The sequence below is a fragment of the Protomyctophum parallelum genome (assembly GCF_964188405.1).
Source record: "Protomyctophum parallelum genome assembly, chromosome: 14".
Taxonomy (NCBI): Eukaryota; Metazoa; Chordata; class Actinopteri; order Myctophiformes; family Myctophidae; genus Protomyctophum; species Protomyctophum parallelum.
This window is the reverse complement of record NC_139709.1, coordinates 6,023,448-6,043,299: the sequence shown is the minus strand read 5'-3', so window position 1 is coordinate 6,043,299 and position 19,852 is coordinate 6,023,448. Positions and strand designations below refer to the sequence as shown.

Below are 19,852 nucleotides of genomic sequence, written 5' to 3'. Positions count from 1 at the left end.
TTTGTCTGGTTTGTCTGGTTTCCAGGTGGCGTTCTGAGTGTGGTTGCCAAGACGTTCTGACTGAGTGTGGTTTGTCTGGTTTCCAGGTGGCGTTCTGACTGAGTGTGGTTTGTCTGGTTTCCAGGTGGCGTTCTGACTTAGTTTGGTTTGTCTGGTTTCCAGGTGGCGTTCTGACTGAGTGTGGTTTGTCTGGTTTCCAGGTGACGTTCTGACTGAGTGTGGTTTGTCTGGTTTCCAGGTGGCGTTCTGACTGAGTGTGGTTTGTCTGGTTAGTCTGGTTTCCAGGTGACGTTCTGACTGAGTGTGGTTTGTCTGGTTTCCAGGTGACGTTCTGACTGAGTGTGGTTTGTCTGGTTTCCAGGTGACGTTCTGACTGAGTTTGTCTGGTTTGTCTGGTTTCCAGGTGGTGTTCTGACTGAGTGTGGTTTGTCTGGTTTCCAGGTGGCGTTCTGACTGAGTGTGGTTTGTCTGGTTTCCAGGTGGCGTTCTGACTGAGTGTGGTTTGTCTGGTTTCCAGGTGGCGTTCTGACTGAGTGTGGTTTGTCTGGTTTCCAGGTGACGTTCTGACTGAGTGTGGTTTGTCTGGTTTCCAGGTGACGTTCTGACTGAGTTTGGTTTGTCTGGTTTGTCTGGTTTCCAGGTGACGTTCTGACTGAGTGTGGTTTGTCTGGTTTCCAGGTCGCGTTCTGACTGAGTGTGGTTTGTCTGGTTTCCAGGTGGCGTTCTGAGTGGTTGCAAAGACGTTCTGACTGAGTGTGGTTTGTCTGGTTTCCAGGTGGCGTTCTGAGTGGTTGCAAAGACGTTCTGACTGAGTGTGGTTTGTCTGGTTTGTCTGGTTTCCAGGTGACGTTCTGACTGAGTGTGGTTTGTCTGGTTTCCAGGTGACGTTCTGACTGAGTGTGGTTTGTCTGGTTTCCAGGTGGCGTTCTGAGTGGTTGCAAAGACGTTCTGACTGAGTGTGGTTTGTCTGGTTTGTCTGGTTTGTAGGTGGCGTTCTGACTGAGTGTGGTTTGTCTGGTTTCCAGGTGGCGTTCTGACTGAGTGTGGTTTGTCTGGTTTGTCTGGTTTCCAGGTGGCGTTCGCCCGGCCGGGCGTGGCTGCGTCCGTGATGGTGTACCTGGTGTCGGACGGGGCGTGGCCCGGCGAGCAGTGCCGACGGACCGTCACCATCGTTCTGTCTGACACCAACGGCAAGAACCACTCCCTGGGTGAGAGAACAGAACATACTATACAATAATACACCCCAAGAACCACTCCCTGGGTGAGTTCTGAGAGCACAGAACATACAGAACCACTCCCTGGGTGAGTTCTGAGAGCACAGAACATACAGAACCACTCCCTGGGTGAGTTCTGAGAGCACAGAACATATAGAACCACTCCCTGGGTGAGTTCTGAGAGCACAGAACATATAGAACCACTCCCTGGGTGAGTTCTGAGAGCACAGAACATACAGAACCACTCCCTGGGTGAGTTCTGAGAGCACAGAACATACAGAACCACTCCCTGGGTGAGTTCTGAGAGCACAGAACATACAGAACCACTCCCTGGGTGAGTTCTGAGAGCACAGAACATACAGAACCACTCCCTGGGTGAGTTCTGAGAGCACAGAACATACAGAACCACTCCCTGGGTGAGAACACAGAACATACTACAATAACATACAACGGGCGACTGTGGCTCAAGAGGTAGAGCAGGTCGTCCAATGATCCATGGGTCGGCGGTTCGAATCCCGGCTCCTCCTCCTGTCTACATGTCGAAGTGTCCTTGGGCAAAGACACTGAACCCCAAATTGCTCCCGATGTGCTGGTCGGTACCTTGCATGGCTTCCGCCGCCATCGGTGTATGAATGTGTGTGTGAATGGGTGAATGTAATGCACAATCTATGTAAAGCGCCTTGGATAAAGGCGCTATATAAATGCACCATTTACCATTTACCATTTAAAACAAATGAAATAAAATAAAATGACTCCCTGGTTGATGAGGCAAGAGGAGTCAAGAAACCCGAGCCCGTTACAAACCAGATAAGACGTTTATTGAGACCCCGCGGGCGGTATCAATAAGCGTTGGAGGACGGTGCGTTCATGGGGGTACGAGTACAATAACAGTCAGGTCGGTGGTAACTAAGGTAGTCACAGCCAACCAACACACAGGGATTAGCCCATGTAGACCTCACTCAGGCCCATTCAAAAAACATAAAAAAGGGGGCTTCTAAATCCACAGTTTTCTGAAAAACCTATGTTTCTGTGTCAGTGGTTCTCAAACTATGTCATGCCAAGGAGCCCCGAAAATTATTTGTAATTGGCCGCCGACCACCATCTCAAAATATGTTGTTCCAGGGACCCCCCCCCCCCTCCCCCGCCCTCCCCCTCCAGAAGCAAAGATTTGAGTGAAAAACATTCGCTCTGAAAGATTATGACAGTATGTTCAAAGATTTGCACCACATTTTCACGATTTCTCGAAACAAAATAGTGAGCTCTTACAAGCTGCCGCGCCTTACGAGCTTGTAGATCTGCTATTTTTTAGCTAAAGTATCAGATAATGCTTAAAAACCCCCACCAAAAGGTGTTTTCCCGTCCTGAATGGGTTAGAGACCACGGTACAACTGCTAAAGGACAAACTGAACCATAACAGGACAGACTGAACCAAAACAATATGGCTATCGAGGCATAGCAGGGACATCCTGGCTCTCACACGCTGCAAAACACTGGATTATGTTCTCTCCAGAGTTCTGTCGACTGAAAACATACAGTAGGGACAGACGGACAGACGGACGGACGGACGGACGGACAAAGCTGGACCTTGGAGTGGCTGCACCCTATGGTTGCACCGCTCAAAAATGATGCCGAAAAATACACGTCAACTACCCTTTTTTTTTTTTTTACTGACGAAAAACAAAACACAAACTATTATGCTATGATGACTAAAACTAAGACAATTGTTGACAATTTTGCCAACGAAAAAAAACTAGACTAAAAATGTACTAGTGGAGGAGAGATCCAGTAGAACTGAAAGTCAAGTGATTCATGTCTGGTTCATGCGCTCGGCTGTTGCACTCTGAAAATAGCAGATCTACAAGCTCACAACGTGTCGCAAGCAAGGGTATTTTTTAGCATGCGCAACCGAGCGTGAAATCTGTAATTACGACGCCATCAAGGCCTGCCAAAATATTTTTAGACTTTAGGCCTATTCGTATTCACACTACAGTCCAGTTTTTGATGAAGAGGTGACCACCGGAAACTACAACATGTAGTTCTAAAGGCTCATACATAGTCTGGATTTTCGGTGGTTAGGTGACCACCGAACTACAACATGACGTCACTGAGGTGACCACCGAACTACAACATGACGTCACTGAGGTGACCACCGAACTACAACATGACGTCACTGAGGTGACCACCGAACTACAACATGACGTCACTGAGGTGACCACCGAACTACAACATGACGTCACTGAGCCGCGGTGAAGAGCAAACCACCGCCAACACCGCCCCAGCCCTTCTGTCTGTTTTTACTCACCACCGCTCAACGTTATTTCAGCTCCGGTGGTCACCTCACCACCGGAGCGGTGGTCACCTCACCACCGAAAATCCAGACTATGTATGAGCCTTTACTAACCAACGCTTCGGTGGTGACCTCTTCACCGAGAACTGGACTGTGAATAGGCGTTTAGTCAACAAAAATCTTAAGATCTTGGTCGAGATATGTCTAAACATTAATGGAAATGTATTCCAAAGACTATGACTTAAAGTGCAAATAACATGCATTTTAAAACGGCTTTTAATATTTAATAATCATATTGTCTATGTCCCTCAAAGTTATTTCTAATGTTTTGAGCCTCAATCACCACTCTGATATAACCAGGCCTTGTCATTTATTTCTGGACTTTGAAAGCAGTTTTAGCTGCAGTACCACACTGTCCTGAGGTGGAGAGGGTGCTGATATGCAGATTATTTAATATTTGAGTCATTATAATACTCATGCTAGATAAAACCAGGCTTGTTTCCATTCCATGCCAGCTTGGAAAATCAACAATGGTGGACATTGTAAACAAAGTGGAAATGCAAATTTGCAACTGAAGACTGAAGAAATGGCGGAATTATACAAAGTAGGGTGACATTGATGACATCACGATGAGGCCAAAATCAGTCGAGCTGTTTCTGAGAGCAATTTCCATTAAAACACCCATATGACATGAAGGCCTGATTGTTCAAAATTGGTTATTTGTGGGGATAGAAAACACACATGGGAGCCGCAAAAACACAAAAGAAATTGAAAAAGTTGAATTTTATGTTATAGGTCCTTTAACTATCAAAATGTCTCTCTCTCTCTCTCTCTCTCTCTCCCTCTCTCTCTCTCTGGCCCTGTCTCCCTCTGTGTCTCTCTCTCAGGCACACACAACCTGTCGTGCGGGCGCAACCCCCTGATGGTGAACGTGACCCACGACCTCTCCCAGCCCTTCTTCCTGACCTCGGCGCTGCTGCTGTTCTTCTCCTCGCCACAGGTGGCGGTAGGGGCCGTGGCCCTGCGCACCTCCTGCCACTTCAGTGCCTTCGCCCTCACCGGGTGCGCACCACAGGCACGCTCACACGCACGCACACACGCACGCACGCACGCACTCACGCACGCACGCACGCACGCATGCACACACCATGGGATCTCCTACGACTACCGCATCGCACGCACGCGAGCAACAACACGCACCCATCGACTCCATGTGGTGGAAAGTGACCAAGTGCATTGTACTTAAGTACTGTGTACTCAAGTGCAATTCTGAGGTGTTTCTTGAGTATTTACAATTTCCAATAATATATAACCTGTCTGTCTCTCTCTTACAGCTGTCTGCGGCAGCCGTGTCAGATTGACAGCTGCTCTCCTCCACAGCTGGAGCACGCCTCCGTGAGGTGTAAGGGCGGAGGACTGGCCTCTCGCTGCTCCGTCCAGTGTCACCGGGGCCTCAGTCTGACCGTCCTCAACAGCAGGGGACATCCGCCCTACCAGGTAAGGACAGGGGACAGGGGACAGGGGACATCCGCCCTACCAGGTAAGGACAGGGGACATCCGCCCTACCAGGTAAGGACAGGGGACAGGGGACAGGGGACATCCGCCCTACCAGGTAAGGACAGGGGACATCCGCCCTACCAGGTAAGGACAGGGGACATCCGCCCTACCAGGTAAGGACAGGGGACAGGGGACATCCGCCCTACCAGGTAAGGACAGGGGACAGGGGACATCCGCCCTACCAGGTAAGGACAGGGGACATCCGCCCTACCAGGTAAGGACAGGGGACATCCGCCCTACCAGGTAAGGACAGGGGACATCCGCCCTACCAGGTAAGGACAGGGGACATCCGCCCTACCAGGTAAGGACAGGGGACAGGGGACATCCGCCCTACCAGGTAAGGACAGGGGACAGGGGACACCCGCCCTACCAGGTAAGGACAGGGGACATCCGCCCTACCAGGTAAGGACAGGGGACAGGGGACATCCGCCCTACCAGGTAAGGACAGGGGACATCCGCCCTACCAGGTAAGGACAGGGGACAGGGGACATCCGCCCTACCAGGTAAGGACAGGGGACATCCGCCCTACCAGGTAAGGACAGGGGACATCCGCCCTACCAGGTAAGGACAGGGGACATCCGCCCTACCAGGTAAGGACAGGAGACATCCGCCCTACCAGGTAAGGACAGGGGACAGGGGACATCCGCCCTACCAGGTAAGGACAGGGGACAGAGGACAGGGGACATCCGCCCTACCAGGTAAGGACAGGGGACAGGGGACATCGCCCTACCAGGTAAGGACAGGGGACAGGGGACATCCGCCCTACCAGGTAAGGACAGGGGACAGGGGACAGGGGACATCCGCCCTACCAGGTAAGGACCATAGTAAGGACAGGGGACAACCGTCCTACCAGGTACGGTATACTGAATGTTAAATGGTAAAAATGGTGCATTGCTGCATTCATATACATCGCTTTTATCCAAAGCACTTCACATAGATTTAAAGGTATATTCAGTGATTTTTTTTTTTTTTTTTTAGATATTGTTTTTGCGGCTTACGCCTTTTATTGATTTTTGAAGGGACAGACAGTAGGCTGACAGGAAACGGGAGAGAGATGGGGGGATGACATGCAGTAAAGGCCGTGTCGGGTCCGGGAGTCGAACCCGCGGCACACTGCGACTGGATTACCAGTCCGGTGCCCAGACCGTTACGCTACGGCCTGGGCCATATTCAGTGATTTCACTTAATTCAAATATCACTTATTTTTTTGTTTTGTTGTGATAATCCTCCCTACTATAGAGTGTGCTGACCATATAAGGAGTTCCTCCCTGTCCCCAGTTAACCCCTGGGGGTCAAAAAACCTTAGGTTTCGTTTTTGACTCTCTATCCTGATTGGACGAAAGGCTGGGTCCCACAGCCAAAAACGACATCTAAGGTTTTTTGAGTGAAATCACTGAATATACCTTTAAGCTATATTACACGAGAGGGTGTGGTTTAACGTGATTATTGCCACGACAGTGATGCGGTCAGGAACGAGACGAAGTCGAGTTCCGCAAGCATCAATCATACACACACACACACACACACACACACACACACACTCATACACCGATGGCGGAGGAAACACATTGCAAGGCACCAAAACCCGCTGCACATCGGGATCAATTAGGGGAGGGGTTCGGCATCTTTGCTCAAGGAAGGACGCTTCGACACTCCCTTGGGGGGGGAGTGAGTGTGATACAGTTCTGATCGCAGTAGGAAGTTATATTCCATAGTTCTGGAGCTAGAAGAAGGGAGATGTGTCTGTGGGATGTGTGGAGCGTTTTGGTCCATAGTTCTGGAGCTAGAAGCAGAGAGATGTGTCTGTGGGATGTGTGGAGCGTTTTGTTCCATAGTTCTGGAGCTAGAAGAAGAGAGATGTGTCTGTGGGATGTGTGGAGCGTTTTGTTAGCTAGAAGAAGAGAGATGTGTCTGTGGGATGTGTGGAGCTTTTTGTTCCATAGTTCTGGAGCTAGAAGAAGAGAGATGTGTCTGTGGGATGTGTGGAGCGTTTTGTTAGCTAGAAGAAGAGAGATGTGTCTGTGGGATGTGTGGAGCGTTTTGTTCCATAGTTCTGGAGCTAGAAGAAGAGAGATGTGTCTGTGGGATGGATGTGTGGAGCGTTTTGTTCCATAGTTCTGGAGCTAGAAGAAGAGAGATGTGTCTGTGGGATGTGTGGAGCGTTTTGTTCCATAGTTCTGGAGCTAGAAGAAGAGAGATGTGTCTGTGGGATGTGTGGAGCGTTTTGTTCCATAGTTCTGGAGCTAGAAGAAGAGAGATGTGTCTGTGGGATGTGTGGAGCGTTATATTCCATAGTTCTGGAGCTAGAAGAAGAGAGATGTGTCTGTGGGATGTGTGGAGCGTTTTGTTCCCGGCTGTGTTTTTTGTGAAGGTTCTGCCAACCTCTTTGTGTTGGCTGATCTGAGCGAGGGGGGGGGGGGGTTTGGATCAGATGTTGAAGATATGGGGGTGAAGCGCGGTTTTATTTATCTGTCAATCCAGGTGGCTTAAGAATGAAGATCTCTCCCTCCAGTGCTAACCTACTGTATAAGGAAAAAAGCTATTTTCAAAAAGTGATGTCTGTCAACATGTGATGTATGCAGTATTCTTGTTTTCCATAATTATAACTGTGTGATTTTGATCTATTCTGTCCACGCCACACCATCTGATGATGTCATCAATTAGTAATTAGCAATTATCAGCACCTGAGCTGTATTGTTTTGGATCTCTTTAATTAAGAGCAAGTTCTTTGTCTGTGAAAATCCTATAGCACTGACGAAGGTCTGAGGACCGTAAACGTTTGCTTTTTAATTGCACACTTTGAGCACAGAGCACTTTATGAGCATGATAAAAGAAAAATAATATTTTCTTAAGTCTCAGTCTAAGGAGTTTTACTTCTATTTTTTGAGTGGTGCAATCACTCCAAGGAACAGCTTTGTCCGTGTTCACCTATGTGTGTCTGTGACCTTAATGAGCACCAGTATATGACTATATGAGTACCAGTAGGGGCGCTGTTGTGCCAGAAACAGAGAGAGAGATAGTGCTGCACTGTTGCCTGCTAATGAGAGAGAGAGAGAGAGAGAGAGAGAGAGAGAGAGAGAGAGGTGGGGGCACCACTCAGTTCACACAGGTTTGATTTTTTATACGGTGAGGAGCGAGTCTTTTCCCGAAGATAAGGGGGTGCCATACCTTTGGTTGCTCTGTAGGCCAGCATGACTGTTTTGTATTCTGTGCGGGCAGCGACCAGGAGCCAATGGAGGGAGCGGAGAAGGGGGGGGGGCAGCGACCAGGAGCCAATGGAGGGAGCGGAGAAGGGGGGGGGGGGGGCAGCGACCGGGAGCCAATGGAGGGAGCGGAGCAGGGGGGGAGACATGTGAGCCAATGGAGGGAGCGGAGCAGGGGGGAGACATGTGAGAGTTTTGGCTGGTTGAAGACCAAGCGTGCTGCGGCATTGTGGATCAATTGGAGAGGTTTACGTGCACATGCCAGTAGGCCAGTTAAGTTTTTTTTTTTAGATTTTAGCAAAACAAATCTCATTTTTTCCACCTATAGTTCCATGCACAAAGTAGGGATGCCAGTTTGAAAGTGGTTAACCATTCATTTGTTTTGGGGGGGGGGGTTGAAACTGCAATAAAAAAGTGAAAAACGAGGGGCACGGTGGCACAGTTGGTAGTACTGTCGCCTCACAGCTAGAAGGTCCTGGGTTCGATTCCCGCTCGGGGCGCTGTGGGTGCTGGTGGCGTGTTTCCTCCTCCGCGTCATCAGTGCCCATACCCGAAGGCGGGGTTGGCGAAAGGGCCTTTCTGTGTGGAGTTTGCATGTTCTCCCCGTGTCCCCTAGGGTAGGTACCCTCACAAAAACATGCAGTAATCCTGGTCTCTAAACTGCCTCCCCCTGGCCAGCCGGGGCGCCTGATGGAGGGGAAAGGAACTGGTTGGAATAACGTGTTCCTTCCACGCGCTACGTCCAACCAGGGAAACTCCCCCCTGTCAGGTGTAAAGGAGCAACTTGGACACTCAAGCATGAAGGAAGAATGAGTTAAGTCCGTTGCTCTCCCCAGGTTGGCGGAGGGTGTGTAGAGCCCAGGATCACATTAGATGATTGACACAGGGGTGAAAAATGGGTTACAAAATCGTGGGATAAAAAATATATATATTAAAAAAATAAAAGTGAAAAACGCTCTGCCTCACGTCTCCATCTGCAGTACAGGGGGGCCTCGCGTCTCCATCTGCAGTACAGTGGGGCCTCGCGTCTCCATCTGAACATGCAGTACAGTTAGGGGGGCCTCGCGTCTCCATCTGCAGTACAGGGGGGGGGGCCTCGCGTCTCCATCTGAACATGCAGTACAGGGGGGGGGGGGGGGGGGATTGCCCAGCATGACCAGCGCAATGTACCGGCCCTGTACCTGATGACTACAAATCAGTGAATACAAAACGTCTCCGTTCCAAATGCAGAATAATATAATATCTTATTTTTTTACTTTTTTTTAAACTTTTTTTTAAACTTTTTTATTTAGTATTCATCAGTCAAAATAGGTAGTCGGCGATTTTATCAAAAACTCATTCTCAATTAATTAATTTATTTATTCTCTCTCTCTCTCTCTCTCTCTCTCTCTCTCTCTCTCTCTCTCTCTCTCTCTCTTTGATGCTTTGTTGTTATTATGATTACTGTTTTATAATCTTTCTGTAAAGCACTTTGTAACTATATGTTTGGAAAGGTGCTATACAAATAAAATTAATTCACCCATTCATTCATTCATCCATCCATTCATTCATTCATCCATCCATTCATTCATCCATTCATTCCCTCCCCCCCCCTCTCTCTCTCCCTCTCTCCAGAGAGAGACGGAGCTGCAGTGTGTTCAGGGTTCCTGGGACCGCGTGGTGAGCTGCCAGCCGGTGGACTGCGGCATGCCGGACCAGTCCCACGTCTACCACGCCATCTTCAGCTGCCCGTGGGGCACCACGTTCGGCAAGCAGTGCTCCTTCACCTGCGGCTCGCCCGCCATACTGCAGGGTAAGTCTGAGTCCCTTTACCCCGGCCATTCTGACCTGAGATCAGATTCTAAAAATGTCTTCTACATGAAAGGAAAGGTACTATGTTTACCCAGGGTAACTGGACTATAAGCTCAATAACTTGTTTACAGCCAGGCCCTGCTCATAGAACATTTCATGGTAGGGGTTCAATGCCTTGCTCAAGGGCACTTCAGCGGTGGTAATTTTTAACGTGCCGGTCCGGGGATACGAACTAGCGACTTGTCCGATATCAAGACCGCTCCGCAAACCGTTCAGCCACCGCTGCCTGCTTACATCCTGACAGTGTACTGAAAAAGTTTCTATGTCAGTCGTTCTTCGATTTCTTTCAAAAATAGCAGACCTACAAGCTCATAGCGCGCCACTCGGTGGCGCGCTATGAGCTTGTAGATCTGCTATTTTTTCAATAGCTAAAGCATAACGTATAATGCTAACACCAAAAAGGGGTTCCCGCCCCAAAATGGGTTAACATCGCTTCTCTGTTTCTCCTCCCACAGTCAAATAAATAGGCTTTTTAAGGTTTCTTTAGAGCGCTTTTAAAGGGATAGTTCAGATTTTTTGAACTTAAGTTGTATGAAATACTTGCCATTAATATAGTGGTTGCAACTGTATTAATTGATTGCCCGAGTCCCGTGGTGGGAGTTCTGCTCTGATTTTGGTGAAATATTAAGTAGTTCCGGTGATTTTGTGGGGGGTACAGGGGGCCACACAGTAAATTAATCCACAAAACGAACGTATTTTGTATTGTTGACCTATTTCTAAAATATTAGCGCAACTTTCGTTCAACGTTGACCCCTCTATCACATGGAACTATGTTTTGGGCGTAGTGATATGGACACAAAAAACATAGTTCTGTGTGATAGAGGGGTAAAAAAAGAACGAAAGTTGCACTAATATTTTAGAAATAGGTCAACAATACAAATAACGTTAGTTTTGTGGATTAATTTACCTTTACTGCGTGGCCCCCAGTGCCCCCCCCCCCCCCACACACACACAATGACCGGAACTACTTAATATTCACCAAAACCAGAGCAGAACTCCCACCACGGGACTCTGGCAATCAATTAATACAGTTGCAACCACTATATTAATGGCAAGTATTTCATACAGCTTAAGTTAAAAAAAATCTGAACTATCCCTTTAACGTGACGCAGCCAAGTTTATGGATTGGTTTTTTTTTAATCAATATATTTATTGCATTTTTCTTTATTTCCACAAACAGTAACATCACATTTTTCAGAGCACTTTTGCCTGGTAATGTTTGTTTTAAGTGCTCACTAAGCAAACATTAAAAGATAGGCTATAGCCCTCACTTCACTGGAGTGTGATTTATTAATAATTAACCTAATTAGATTTTTATCCCGACGATTTTGTAACCCATTTTGTTCACCCGAATGAACTGAGCTCATGCTTCCTTCAATGCATGAGGAGTGCAGGCCGCTTCTTATCACCTGACAGGTGGCGTAGTTTCCCCGGGTGGACGTAGCGTGTGGAAGGGACACGTTATTCCGACCAGTTCCTTTCCCCTCCATCAGGCGCCCCCGGCTGACCAGAGGGAGGCGGTATAGAGACCAGAATTACTGCAAGCTTTTTGTGAGGGTATACCTGAGGGTATGGCAGGGGTTCTCAATTGGCTGAGAGCTTAAATAGTTAAGATAAGTTAGGACAGAAAAGTGATGATTGTATGATGATAAGAACGCCCCTAACTTCACATGATTGTGATTTTGCTTTTGTGCACTAGTGATTTTATTTCTATTTATGTCTTTTGAGCCAGTCATGGCTGCCAGTTCCTATTGGCTGTTGAGCCAGTCATGGCTGCCAGTTCCTATTGGCTGTTGAGCCAGTCATGGCTGCCAGTTCCTATTGGCTGTTGGTAGTCATGGCTGCCAGTTCCTATTGGCTGTTGGTAGTCATGGCTGCCAGTTCCCACCTGATGTCGTGTGGGAGTCCAGACCGCTCCAGACGGCCCTGAATAACTGCTAGCTTGCATAACGTCTTCAAACTAGGACTTAAGTCTAAGATGTTCAAAAAACCGCTTTTGCGTTTGCCGCTGTATCCTCTAAAGAGGATGACATGATCTCCCAGCATGCAACAAGACATCACATCTCTCACACCTCTCCAGGTCTGTGGGCGTTTCCCCTTGGGCTCCACCTTTTTCCAGGAGAAGGTCTCTGGATTGAAGTTCCATATATTATTGGAGGACTTTCTCTTGTTGCCAGGAAACATTACATATAGCTCTCCATTGTATGCAAAAGCTGTATGAGGCATGGATTCTTCTGGACACTGTGGTGCAGAAGCTGTGCTCAGCCAGGAGTTGTTATTTGTGTCAAACACTCTGATGTTGTTTCCGAGGACCCGTGAGCCCCCCACAACAAACATCTTTGTCCCAATAATGGTGGCAAGGTGACGTGATGAGTCAAGTCCTGTGGTATTAATTAGAGCCCAGACCATTGTGGTGGTGTCCAACCTGTAGATGCCATTAGTGCATGTCCCAGTAACCACGTTGTATCCGCCATAGATATACAGCAGATGTCCTAACACACAGGATGAGTGGCCACACCTCCCCTCTGGAAAAGCCCCAGAAGTCTCTGGCTTGAACCATCTGTGGGTGTCCACGTCAAATCCATGAAGAACGTTGTCATTTTCCCCGATGACGACGTCTCTGGGCAAAGAGGCATCCGTTAGTCCCCCCCAGATGTAGATGATATCTCCTATCAGAACAGCTGTGTGTAATATGCGGTTGGAGGGAATCACAAGGAGTCGTTTTCCTCCTCTCGTCACATAAGCCAACTTCCTCCAGCTCAAAGACACCGTGTTGAAGATGTTCACACGAATCCGGTTCCCGTGGTTGATGACGTCACCGACACCTCCAAAGGCGTAGACCTTGTGCTCCACTGCCACAGCTGCAGGGAGGTATGCCGTTGGTACAGATTTACACTTCAGATGCACCGTCCAGCACATTTCAGCCATGATTAAGTTTATGGAAGAACTCTTTATTTTTTGTCGTGTTATTATTGTGTATTCACCACCACTTGTGATGTGGGTATACAGTGTGCACAACTGTGCAAAGCTTGACCAATTCACAAACAGCCTGGGAGAAGTGGGGCAGGACGGATGTAGCCTCGGTCCCAGGCTTACTTATCTGTGAAAAGAAAAGCCTGGTCACAGCGTAAGGCAGAGAAGCCTAAAGTAAAGCCTGGTCACAACGTAAGGCAGAGAAGCCTAAAGTAAAGCCTGGTCACAACGTAAGGCAGAGAAGCATAAAGTGAAGCCTGGTCACAACGTAAGGCAGAGAAGCATAAAGTAAAGCCTGGTCACAACGTAAGGCAGAGAAGCATAAAGTGAAGCCTGGTCACAACGTAAGGCAGAGAAGCATAAAGTGAAGCCTGGTCACAACGTAAGGCAGAGAAGCATAAAGAAAAGCCTGGTCACAACGTAAGGCAGAGAAGCATAAAGAAAAGCCTGGTCACAACGTAAGGCAGAGAAGCATAAAGTAAAGCCTGGTCACAACGTAAGGCAGAGAAGGTATCGGCGGACGTATCCTCTGGGAACATTCGTCAGATGTATTTTCCCGACCAATTTCAGCACTTGTTTCATTCGCGGAGAATGTAAACTGATTTGTAAAGCATCAACGTAATTTCCTTGTGAGCGTGATGCTTCCGCTAAAACCCTGCAACTTCCGCCCGAACAAATGATAGCCTCTGCAGCGTAGGTCTTGCCCAGGGTGGGACTGATGTTCTGCCAGAGGTTTGTCAAGGAGGGATGCTACCTTTAGTATTGCTGATCTAACTGTCTCGCAGCTCAACTGGTCACCTCGTGAAATGAAATGAGATTGTGTTGTATCGCGTTTTTAAAGCTGAGCGGCTTCCACGCCCACGTCATCACATATAATCTCACCATGAGTCAGCCATGCCCAAATATGGAGTTACTGGTAAGTCCATGATCAAAGCCCAAACAACACCAAAGGGTCGGGTCGGGACAAAACGTTTTTTTTAACTCTTTTTTTTTTTTTTGCTGCTAGCTGTTAGCGTAGATGTAGTAAAAGTGGTGGTGACGGAGGCGTTGCATAGCAACCGGATCAATGTTAAAAGCAGCTCCTGGGGCTAAACCACTATCGTCCCATAGCTGGGGGTGCATGATAGAATGATAGATGATGCATGATAGAATGAAGAAAATGCCAGCACTGAATGTATGTCCTTTTTCACGTGATTTTAGACAACGTGCGTGTTTGGGCCTAGCCCGGGCCTTCCTCAGCGTTGTCAACTATTTACAATTTAGGCATTCAGCAGACGCAGACGCAGACTTAATCCAGAGAGACTTACACTAAGCAAGAACAGAAAGAATGGCATACATCACATATAAAAAGTATATATCATGAAACATGCGTATAAGCTAAGAACGTAACAGTTCTGAGGAAGGCCGACAAGGCCGAAACGTGCACATTGTCTGCTCGTCAGAGTTACATGAAATCATGTGGACATACACAAGGACATATACTGTACATTGAGTGCTGGCATTTTCTTCATTCTATATCAGCAAACTACATGAAAAGCCTTTTTTAACGGTTTCTAGACCGGTTCACCTTGAGCACCTGACTACTCGGGAACGATGCAAGTTGGGAACACATGCTCCCCCTGTGCAGGTACTCTTATGTGGGACCCTTCTATATGCCCATATATGGAGTTCCATGTGAGGCATGCCCAAATATGGAGTACAGGCTAGTAGTCTATGACGTCATTACTATATGACATCATATTGATGACATCAGGGGTACTCCATATGGATTTGCAGATGCGAGATTTGGATGTTTCGATGTTTGTGTTTACACAATGTTTGTGTTTACACAATGTTTGTGTTTACACAAACCCTCCAAGCTGGCCACAAAGGAGGGGCTAATATTAATATATTTTTTATGTAACACATGACTCTAACATTGCCCGACGTCGCGGACATGTCAGCGAGTTCATCCGATATCCAGACAGAACTCCTTGAACCGGGTCGGCAGCGGGAGGGATGGATGTCTGGGTCTGGAGGCATACCTGGCTCAACGTGCGGTCCAGCCCAGCGTGCATGTACGCCCGCACGCACACACACACACACACACACACACACACACACACACACACACACACACACACACACACACACACACACACACACACACACACACACACACGTACACCCGCACGCACGCATTCCTGGCTGCTTAACCCATTTAGGCCTGACGTCAAAATTAATAAAATGTCTTCGAAATTCTGACAGTTTTCTGAAATACCTGCATGTTTCTGTATCAGTGGTGCTCAGTATTTCATGTCAAGAACCCCCAAAAATGATTTGTAATTGGCCGCTGACCACCATCTGAAAATATGTTATTCCAGGAACCCCCCCCCCCCCCCCCCCCCCCCCCAGAAGCAAAGATTTGAGTTAAAAACGTTCGCTTCTGAAAGAATATATATTCAAAGATTTGCGCCACATTTTTTTTCACGATTTCTCAAAAATAGCAGACCTACAAGTTCATAGCGCGGCACTCGGTGCCGCGCTATGAGCTTGTAGATCTGCTATTTTGAAATAGCTATAAAGCATAAGATAATGCTTTGTAAAACACCAAAAGGACGTTCCCGCCCGAAATGGATTAAAGATAGTTCAAATATTTCACATCGTTGATGCGCGTTCCATTTGTATTCGTGTGCCTCTTTATTTTTGCCACACGCTAGCCCGTAGCGGCCCCGCGGTTACCATGGGAAGAGACGGTAAACAGGGAACATCCTCATATATTCTAGGCCTTCAGATTTAAGTGCTATAAGCTCGGATTTACGAGGAAAGGCTCCGCGTGGCTCCGTTGGCTGCCCGCAGCGGTGTATGCACAAACTCGCTGTACTTAACATTTGATCTCTGTCTTCTCATCTGCCTTGCGCTCGCGTGTGTGTGTGTGTGTGTGTGTGTGTGTGTGTGTGTGTGTGTGTGCGCGTGTGTGTGTGTGTGTGTGCGTGCGTGCGTGCGTGCCGTGTTAGCCTGGGGTTTGCTAGCTCGTTATAACCGGGGAAAGCATCCGTGAAATTTTTGATTTTATAGCGCTTTGCTATTCCAAAAATAGCAGATATAATATACACAGTGAGTTACTGTAGCGCCCGGTTTCGTCTCCCTTGATGCGTCAGAGGCACCGCCCCCAGGCGCCCATAGCCACTGACTGGGACCGCCCCCAGCCACTGACTGGGACCGCCCCCAGGCGCCCATAGCCACTGACTGGGACCGCCCCCAGGCGCCCATAGCCACTGACTGGGACCGCCCCCAGCCACTGACTGGGACCGCCCCCAGGCGCCCATAGCCACTGACTGGGACCGCCCCCAGGCGCCCACAGCCACTGACTGGGACCGCCCCCAGCCACTGACTGGGACCGCCCCCAGGCGCCCACAGACACTGACTGGGACCGCCCCCAGGCGCCCCCAGCCACTGACTGGCACCGCCCCCAGGCGCCCACAGCCACTGACTGGGACCGCCCCCAGGCGCCCACAGCCACTGACTGGGACCGCCCCCAGGCGCCCCCAGCCACTGACTGGCACCGCCCCCAGGCGCCCACAGACACTGACTGGGACCGCCCCCAGGCGCCCACAGACACTGACTGGGACCGCCCCCAGGCGCCCACAGACACTGACTGGGACCGCCCCCAGGCGCCCACAGACACTGACTGGGACCGCCCCCCAGGCGCCTACAGCCACTGACTGGGACCGCCCACAGCCACTGACTGGGACCGCCCCCAGGCGCCCACAGCCACTGACTGGGACCGCCCCCAGGCGCCCACAGCCACTGACTGGGACCGCCCACAGCCACTGACTGGGACCGCCCACAGCCACTGACTGGGACCGCCCACAGACACTGACTGGGTCCGCCTCCAGGCGCCCACAGACACTGACTGGGACCGCCCCCCAGGCGCCTACAGCCACTGACTGGGACCGCCCCCAGGCGCTCACAGACACTGACCGCCTCCTATCCGCGCTGGAAGAACGGGCAGCCTCCGTTCCATTTTTCTCACTCGCACTGTAACGTAAAACTGTACAAGCAAAGCACTGCACGAGCTTTGCAGATCTGCTACTTTGTATGATTATTTGACGTGTAGTATGATCGTAGTAGGGCGTTAATTTAAGTATGATCGTAGTATGATCGTAGTATGATCGTAGTAGGGCGTTAATTTAAGTATGATCGTAGTATGATCGTAGTAGGGCGTTAATTTAAGAAAAAAACACACAGAAAGTTAGAATGTGGAGATGCAAGGTCTCTGCCCAACGGCGCCGATATATAGCAACATACCGCACGCACTCACGCTGTACAGCGCTATACATAATTATGCAAATATCAAATAGGGTCAAACATGAGATGGATAACATAAATAAGCCATGTGTGTATATATATACGTTGTTTTGTTGATGCTCCATTCATTCCTGGGGCTGGGGTGGGAGGTGGGAGGGTGGGGGGGTCATTAGTGGTGTGAATGAGCTGCAGCCACGCTGTTAATGCGTGTGGACTCACTGACCACTCTCTGACCACTGAGGCCTCGGTTGTTTCAGCCGTCATTTGAGCTCAGGGGAGGTGCTGTAATAACAATAACAATAATAATAATAATATGTAGTCATAGAGCACCTTTCAGACATACAGTAAATGAATGCAGTTCAAAGACAAGTGCTTTATACGTTCGAGTTAAAAACACTGGTTAGAACAGAGTGATTCAAGTTCAAATCTAGTCAATCGTATATAACATTACAACAGTGACATTGAATATTATGAAAGTTCATAGAAGTGGTTTTTTCACGTGCCTCTTGACCCATTCTGAACGGGAACCCCTTTTGGTGTTAGCATCATGTCATGCTTTAGCTATTTAAAAATAGCAGAGCTACAAGCTCATAGCGCGCCACCGAGTGGCGCGCTATGAGCTTGTAGGTCTGCTATTTTTGAAAAATCGAAGAACGACTGACATTTTTATAGAATCTGATCTCAGGTCAGAATGGGTTAATCAGACCAGTGTGTGTCCAGTGGAAACCTCGTATGAATCTGATCTCAGGTCAGAATGGGTTAAAGCCATCGACCGAGGTAGGCCTGCCTCTCTGATATGAAGGTCCAAATCCTCGGTGCATCATAGCTATAGCTGAGGCAGCTTCACCAGCTGTCTCCTGCTACCATTGGTCGATAGCTCGGTCAGCCCGCCCGTCCAGCCAATAGGCCTATATCTCACAGCCCTTCCCCGCCCCCTTTTATGAGCTATAGTGGTGTTGATGACGTGACGTCAATCCATAGACATTACATGTTAAAAGACCTACATTCAGAAGCCATAAACAACGCTTTTTCTGAAGGTTAACTTTATTCCTATTTGTTTTAGCGGTCTTAACATCTTGTTTTTCTTCATAACAATATTGGTCTTTTAACATTTGGAAACGGCCTTAAATGGTGCAGAGAAAGCAGGTATACGGGATGTAGCTCTGGTCCATATAGCCTTATACTACATGGACCAGAGTAAAGAAATAAAATGTCAGCACAGGAAGCTGGGTTCAAATCCAGGGTAGAGGAGGACAGTTACATTATAGCGCTGCTCTAATACAATTTAATAAGTAGTACATGTGCTCTAATATTTAATAACTCGTACATGTGCAGGATGAAGGTTGTCTCCATCCTCTCAGTCAGTGTTGTTTTCGTCGACTAAGACGAAAAATGTTCGTCGACTACCTTTTTCCACTGACGAAAACTAAATGGAAACTAAATGAAAACTATCTATGATGACTAAAACTAAGACTAAATATATTGACAATTTCGTCAACAAATAAAAACTAGACTAAAATGTTATAAAGGGACTAGTGGGACAAGATATCCAGTATAAGTCATTTTACACTTTGGTTGCGACGCGTTGTGAGCTTGTAGATCGGCTATTTTCAGCAAGTGTAAAAACAGTCATTACGACGGCATCAAGGCCCACCAAAATACATTTTTAGTCGACTAAAATCACCTGTAGATTTAGTCGACTAAAATCTTATGACATTTAGTGACTAAAATGTGACTAAAACTAAATGAAAACTATTCAAAAGACAAAGACTAAAACTAAAATAGAAATTTGATGCCAAAGACAACACTGGTAGCACTGTCCTTCCTTTCCTTTCCATGCCCTCATATATACGCAAAGGCAGAGTTCAGGAAGAATCGCCTCTTTCCGAATTAACTCTCCTGAACTCAAACGCATGCAATTTGCGCCTCTGTGTATAGAAACCCATGTTGTATACGTAATGTATGCCGCATCTTCAGTATAGCTATAAAGGTTTTATGACATTCATTTTCATTTATTTTTCTTTTTTCTTTTAGGTTTTATGACCTCAATTACACCCAAAAAACCTGAACTTTGAACATTCAGTGGATTTTCTGTGGTCTGACGTTTTCTTTGGGGTTTGGAAGCCTTTTGAGCTACAATGAAAACAGGCAAAACAGTGAAAACAGTGACATCTGCTGGCAAATCCCATTGACATATATGGGATTTGCAGGATCTTACATCACAATCTGCCGGGAAATCAGATCACCTGTTTGAGCCAGAAAACCCCAGATCACAGAAAATCTACTGAATGTTAAAAGTTCATGTTTTTTGGGTGCAATTGAGATTAGAAAACCTAAAAAAAATAAGAACAATTCCAAAACCTTTTTTTTAATGTCACAATCCCTATAAGAGTGTGAGGTTATACGCCCCCAGAAATAGCTGATCTATACAAGCTCTCAATGTGCCACATTCCTGAGCTTGTGGATCCGCTATTTTT

At 47.9% G+C, this 19,852-nt stretch overlaps 1 protein-coding gene across 1 annotated transcript in view; it reads left to right on the top strand.

The window, feature by feature from the left end:
* The window catches only part of pappa2 (pappalysin 2), a gene marked incomplete at both ends in the record, with an annotated part of 139,420 nt that overhangs the window by 73,842 nt on the left and 45,726 nt on the right, over positions 1-19,852 (top strand). Inside the window, 4 exon segments of the mRNA XM_083781953.1 lie at positions 1,073-1,208; positions 4,389-4,563; positions 4,836-4,998; positions 9,876-10,053. Coding sequence (XP_083638079.1) covers positions 1,073-1,208; positions 4,389-4,563; positions 4,836-4,998; positions 9,876-10,053 — 652 coding nt within the window.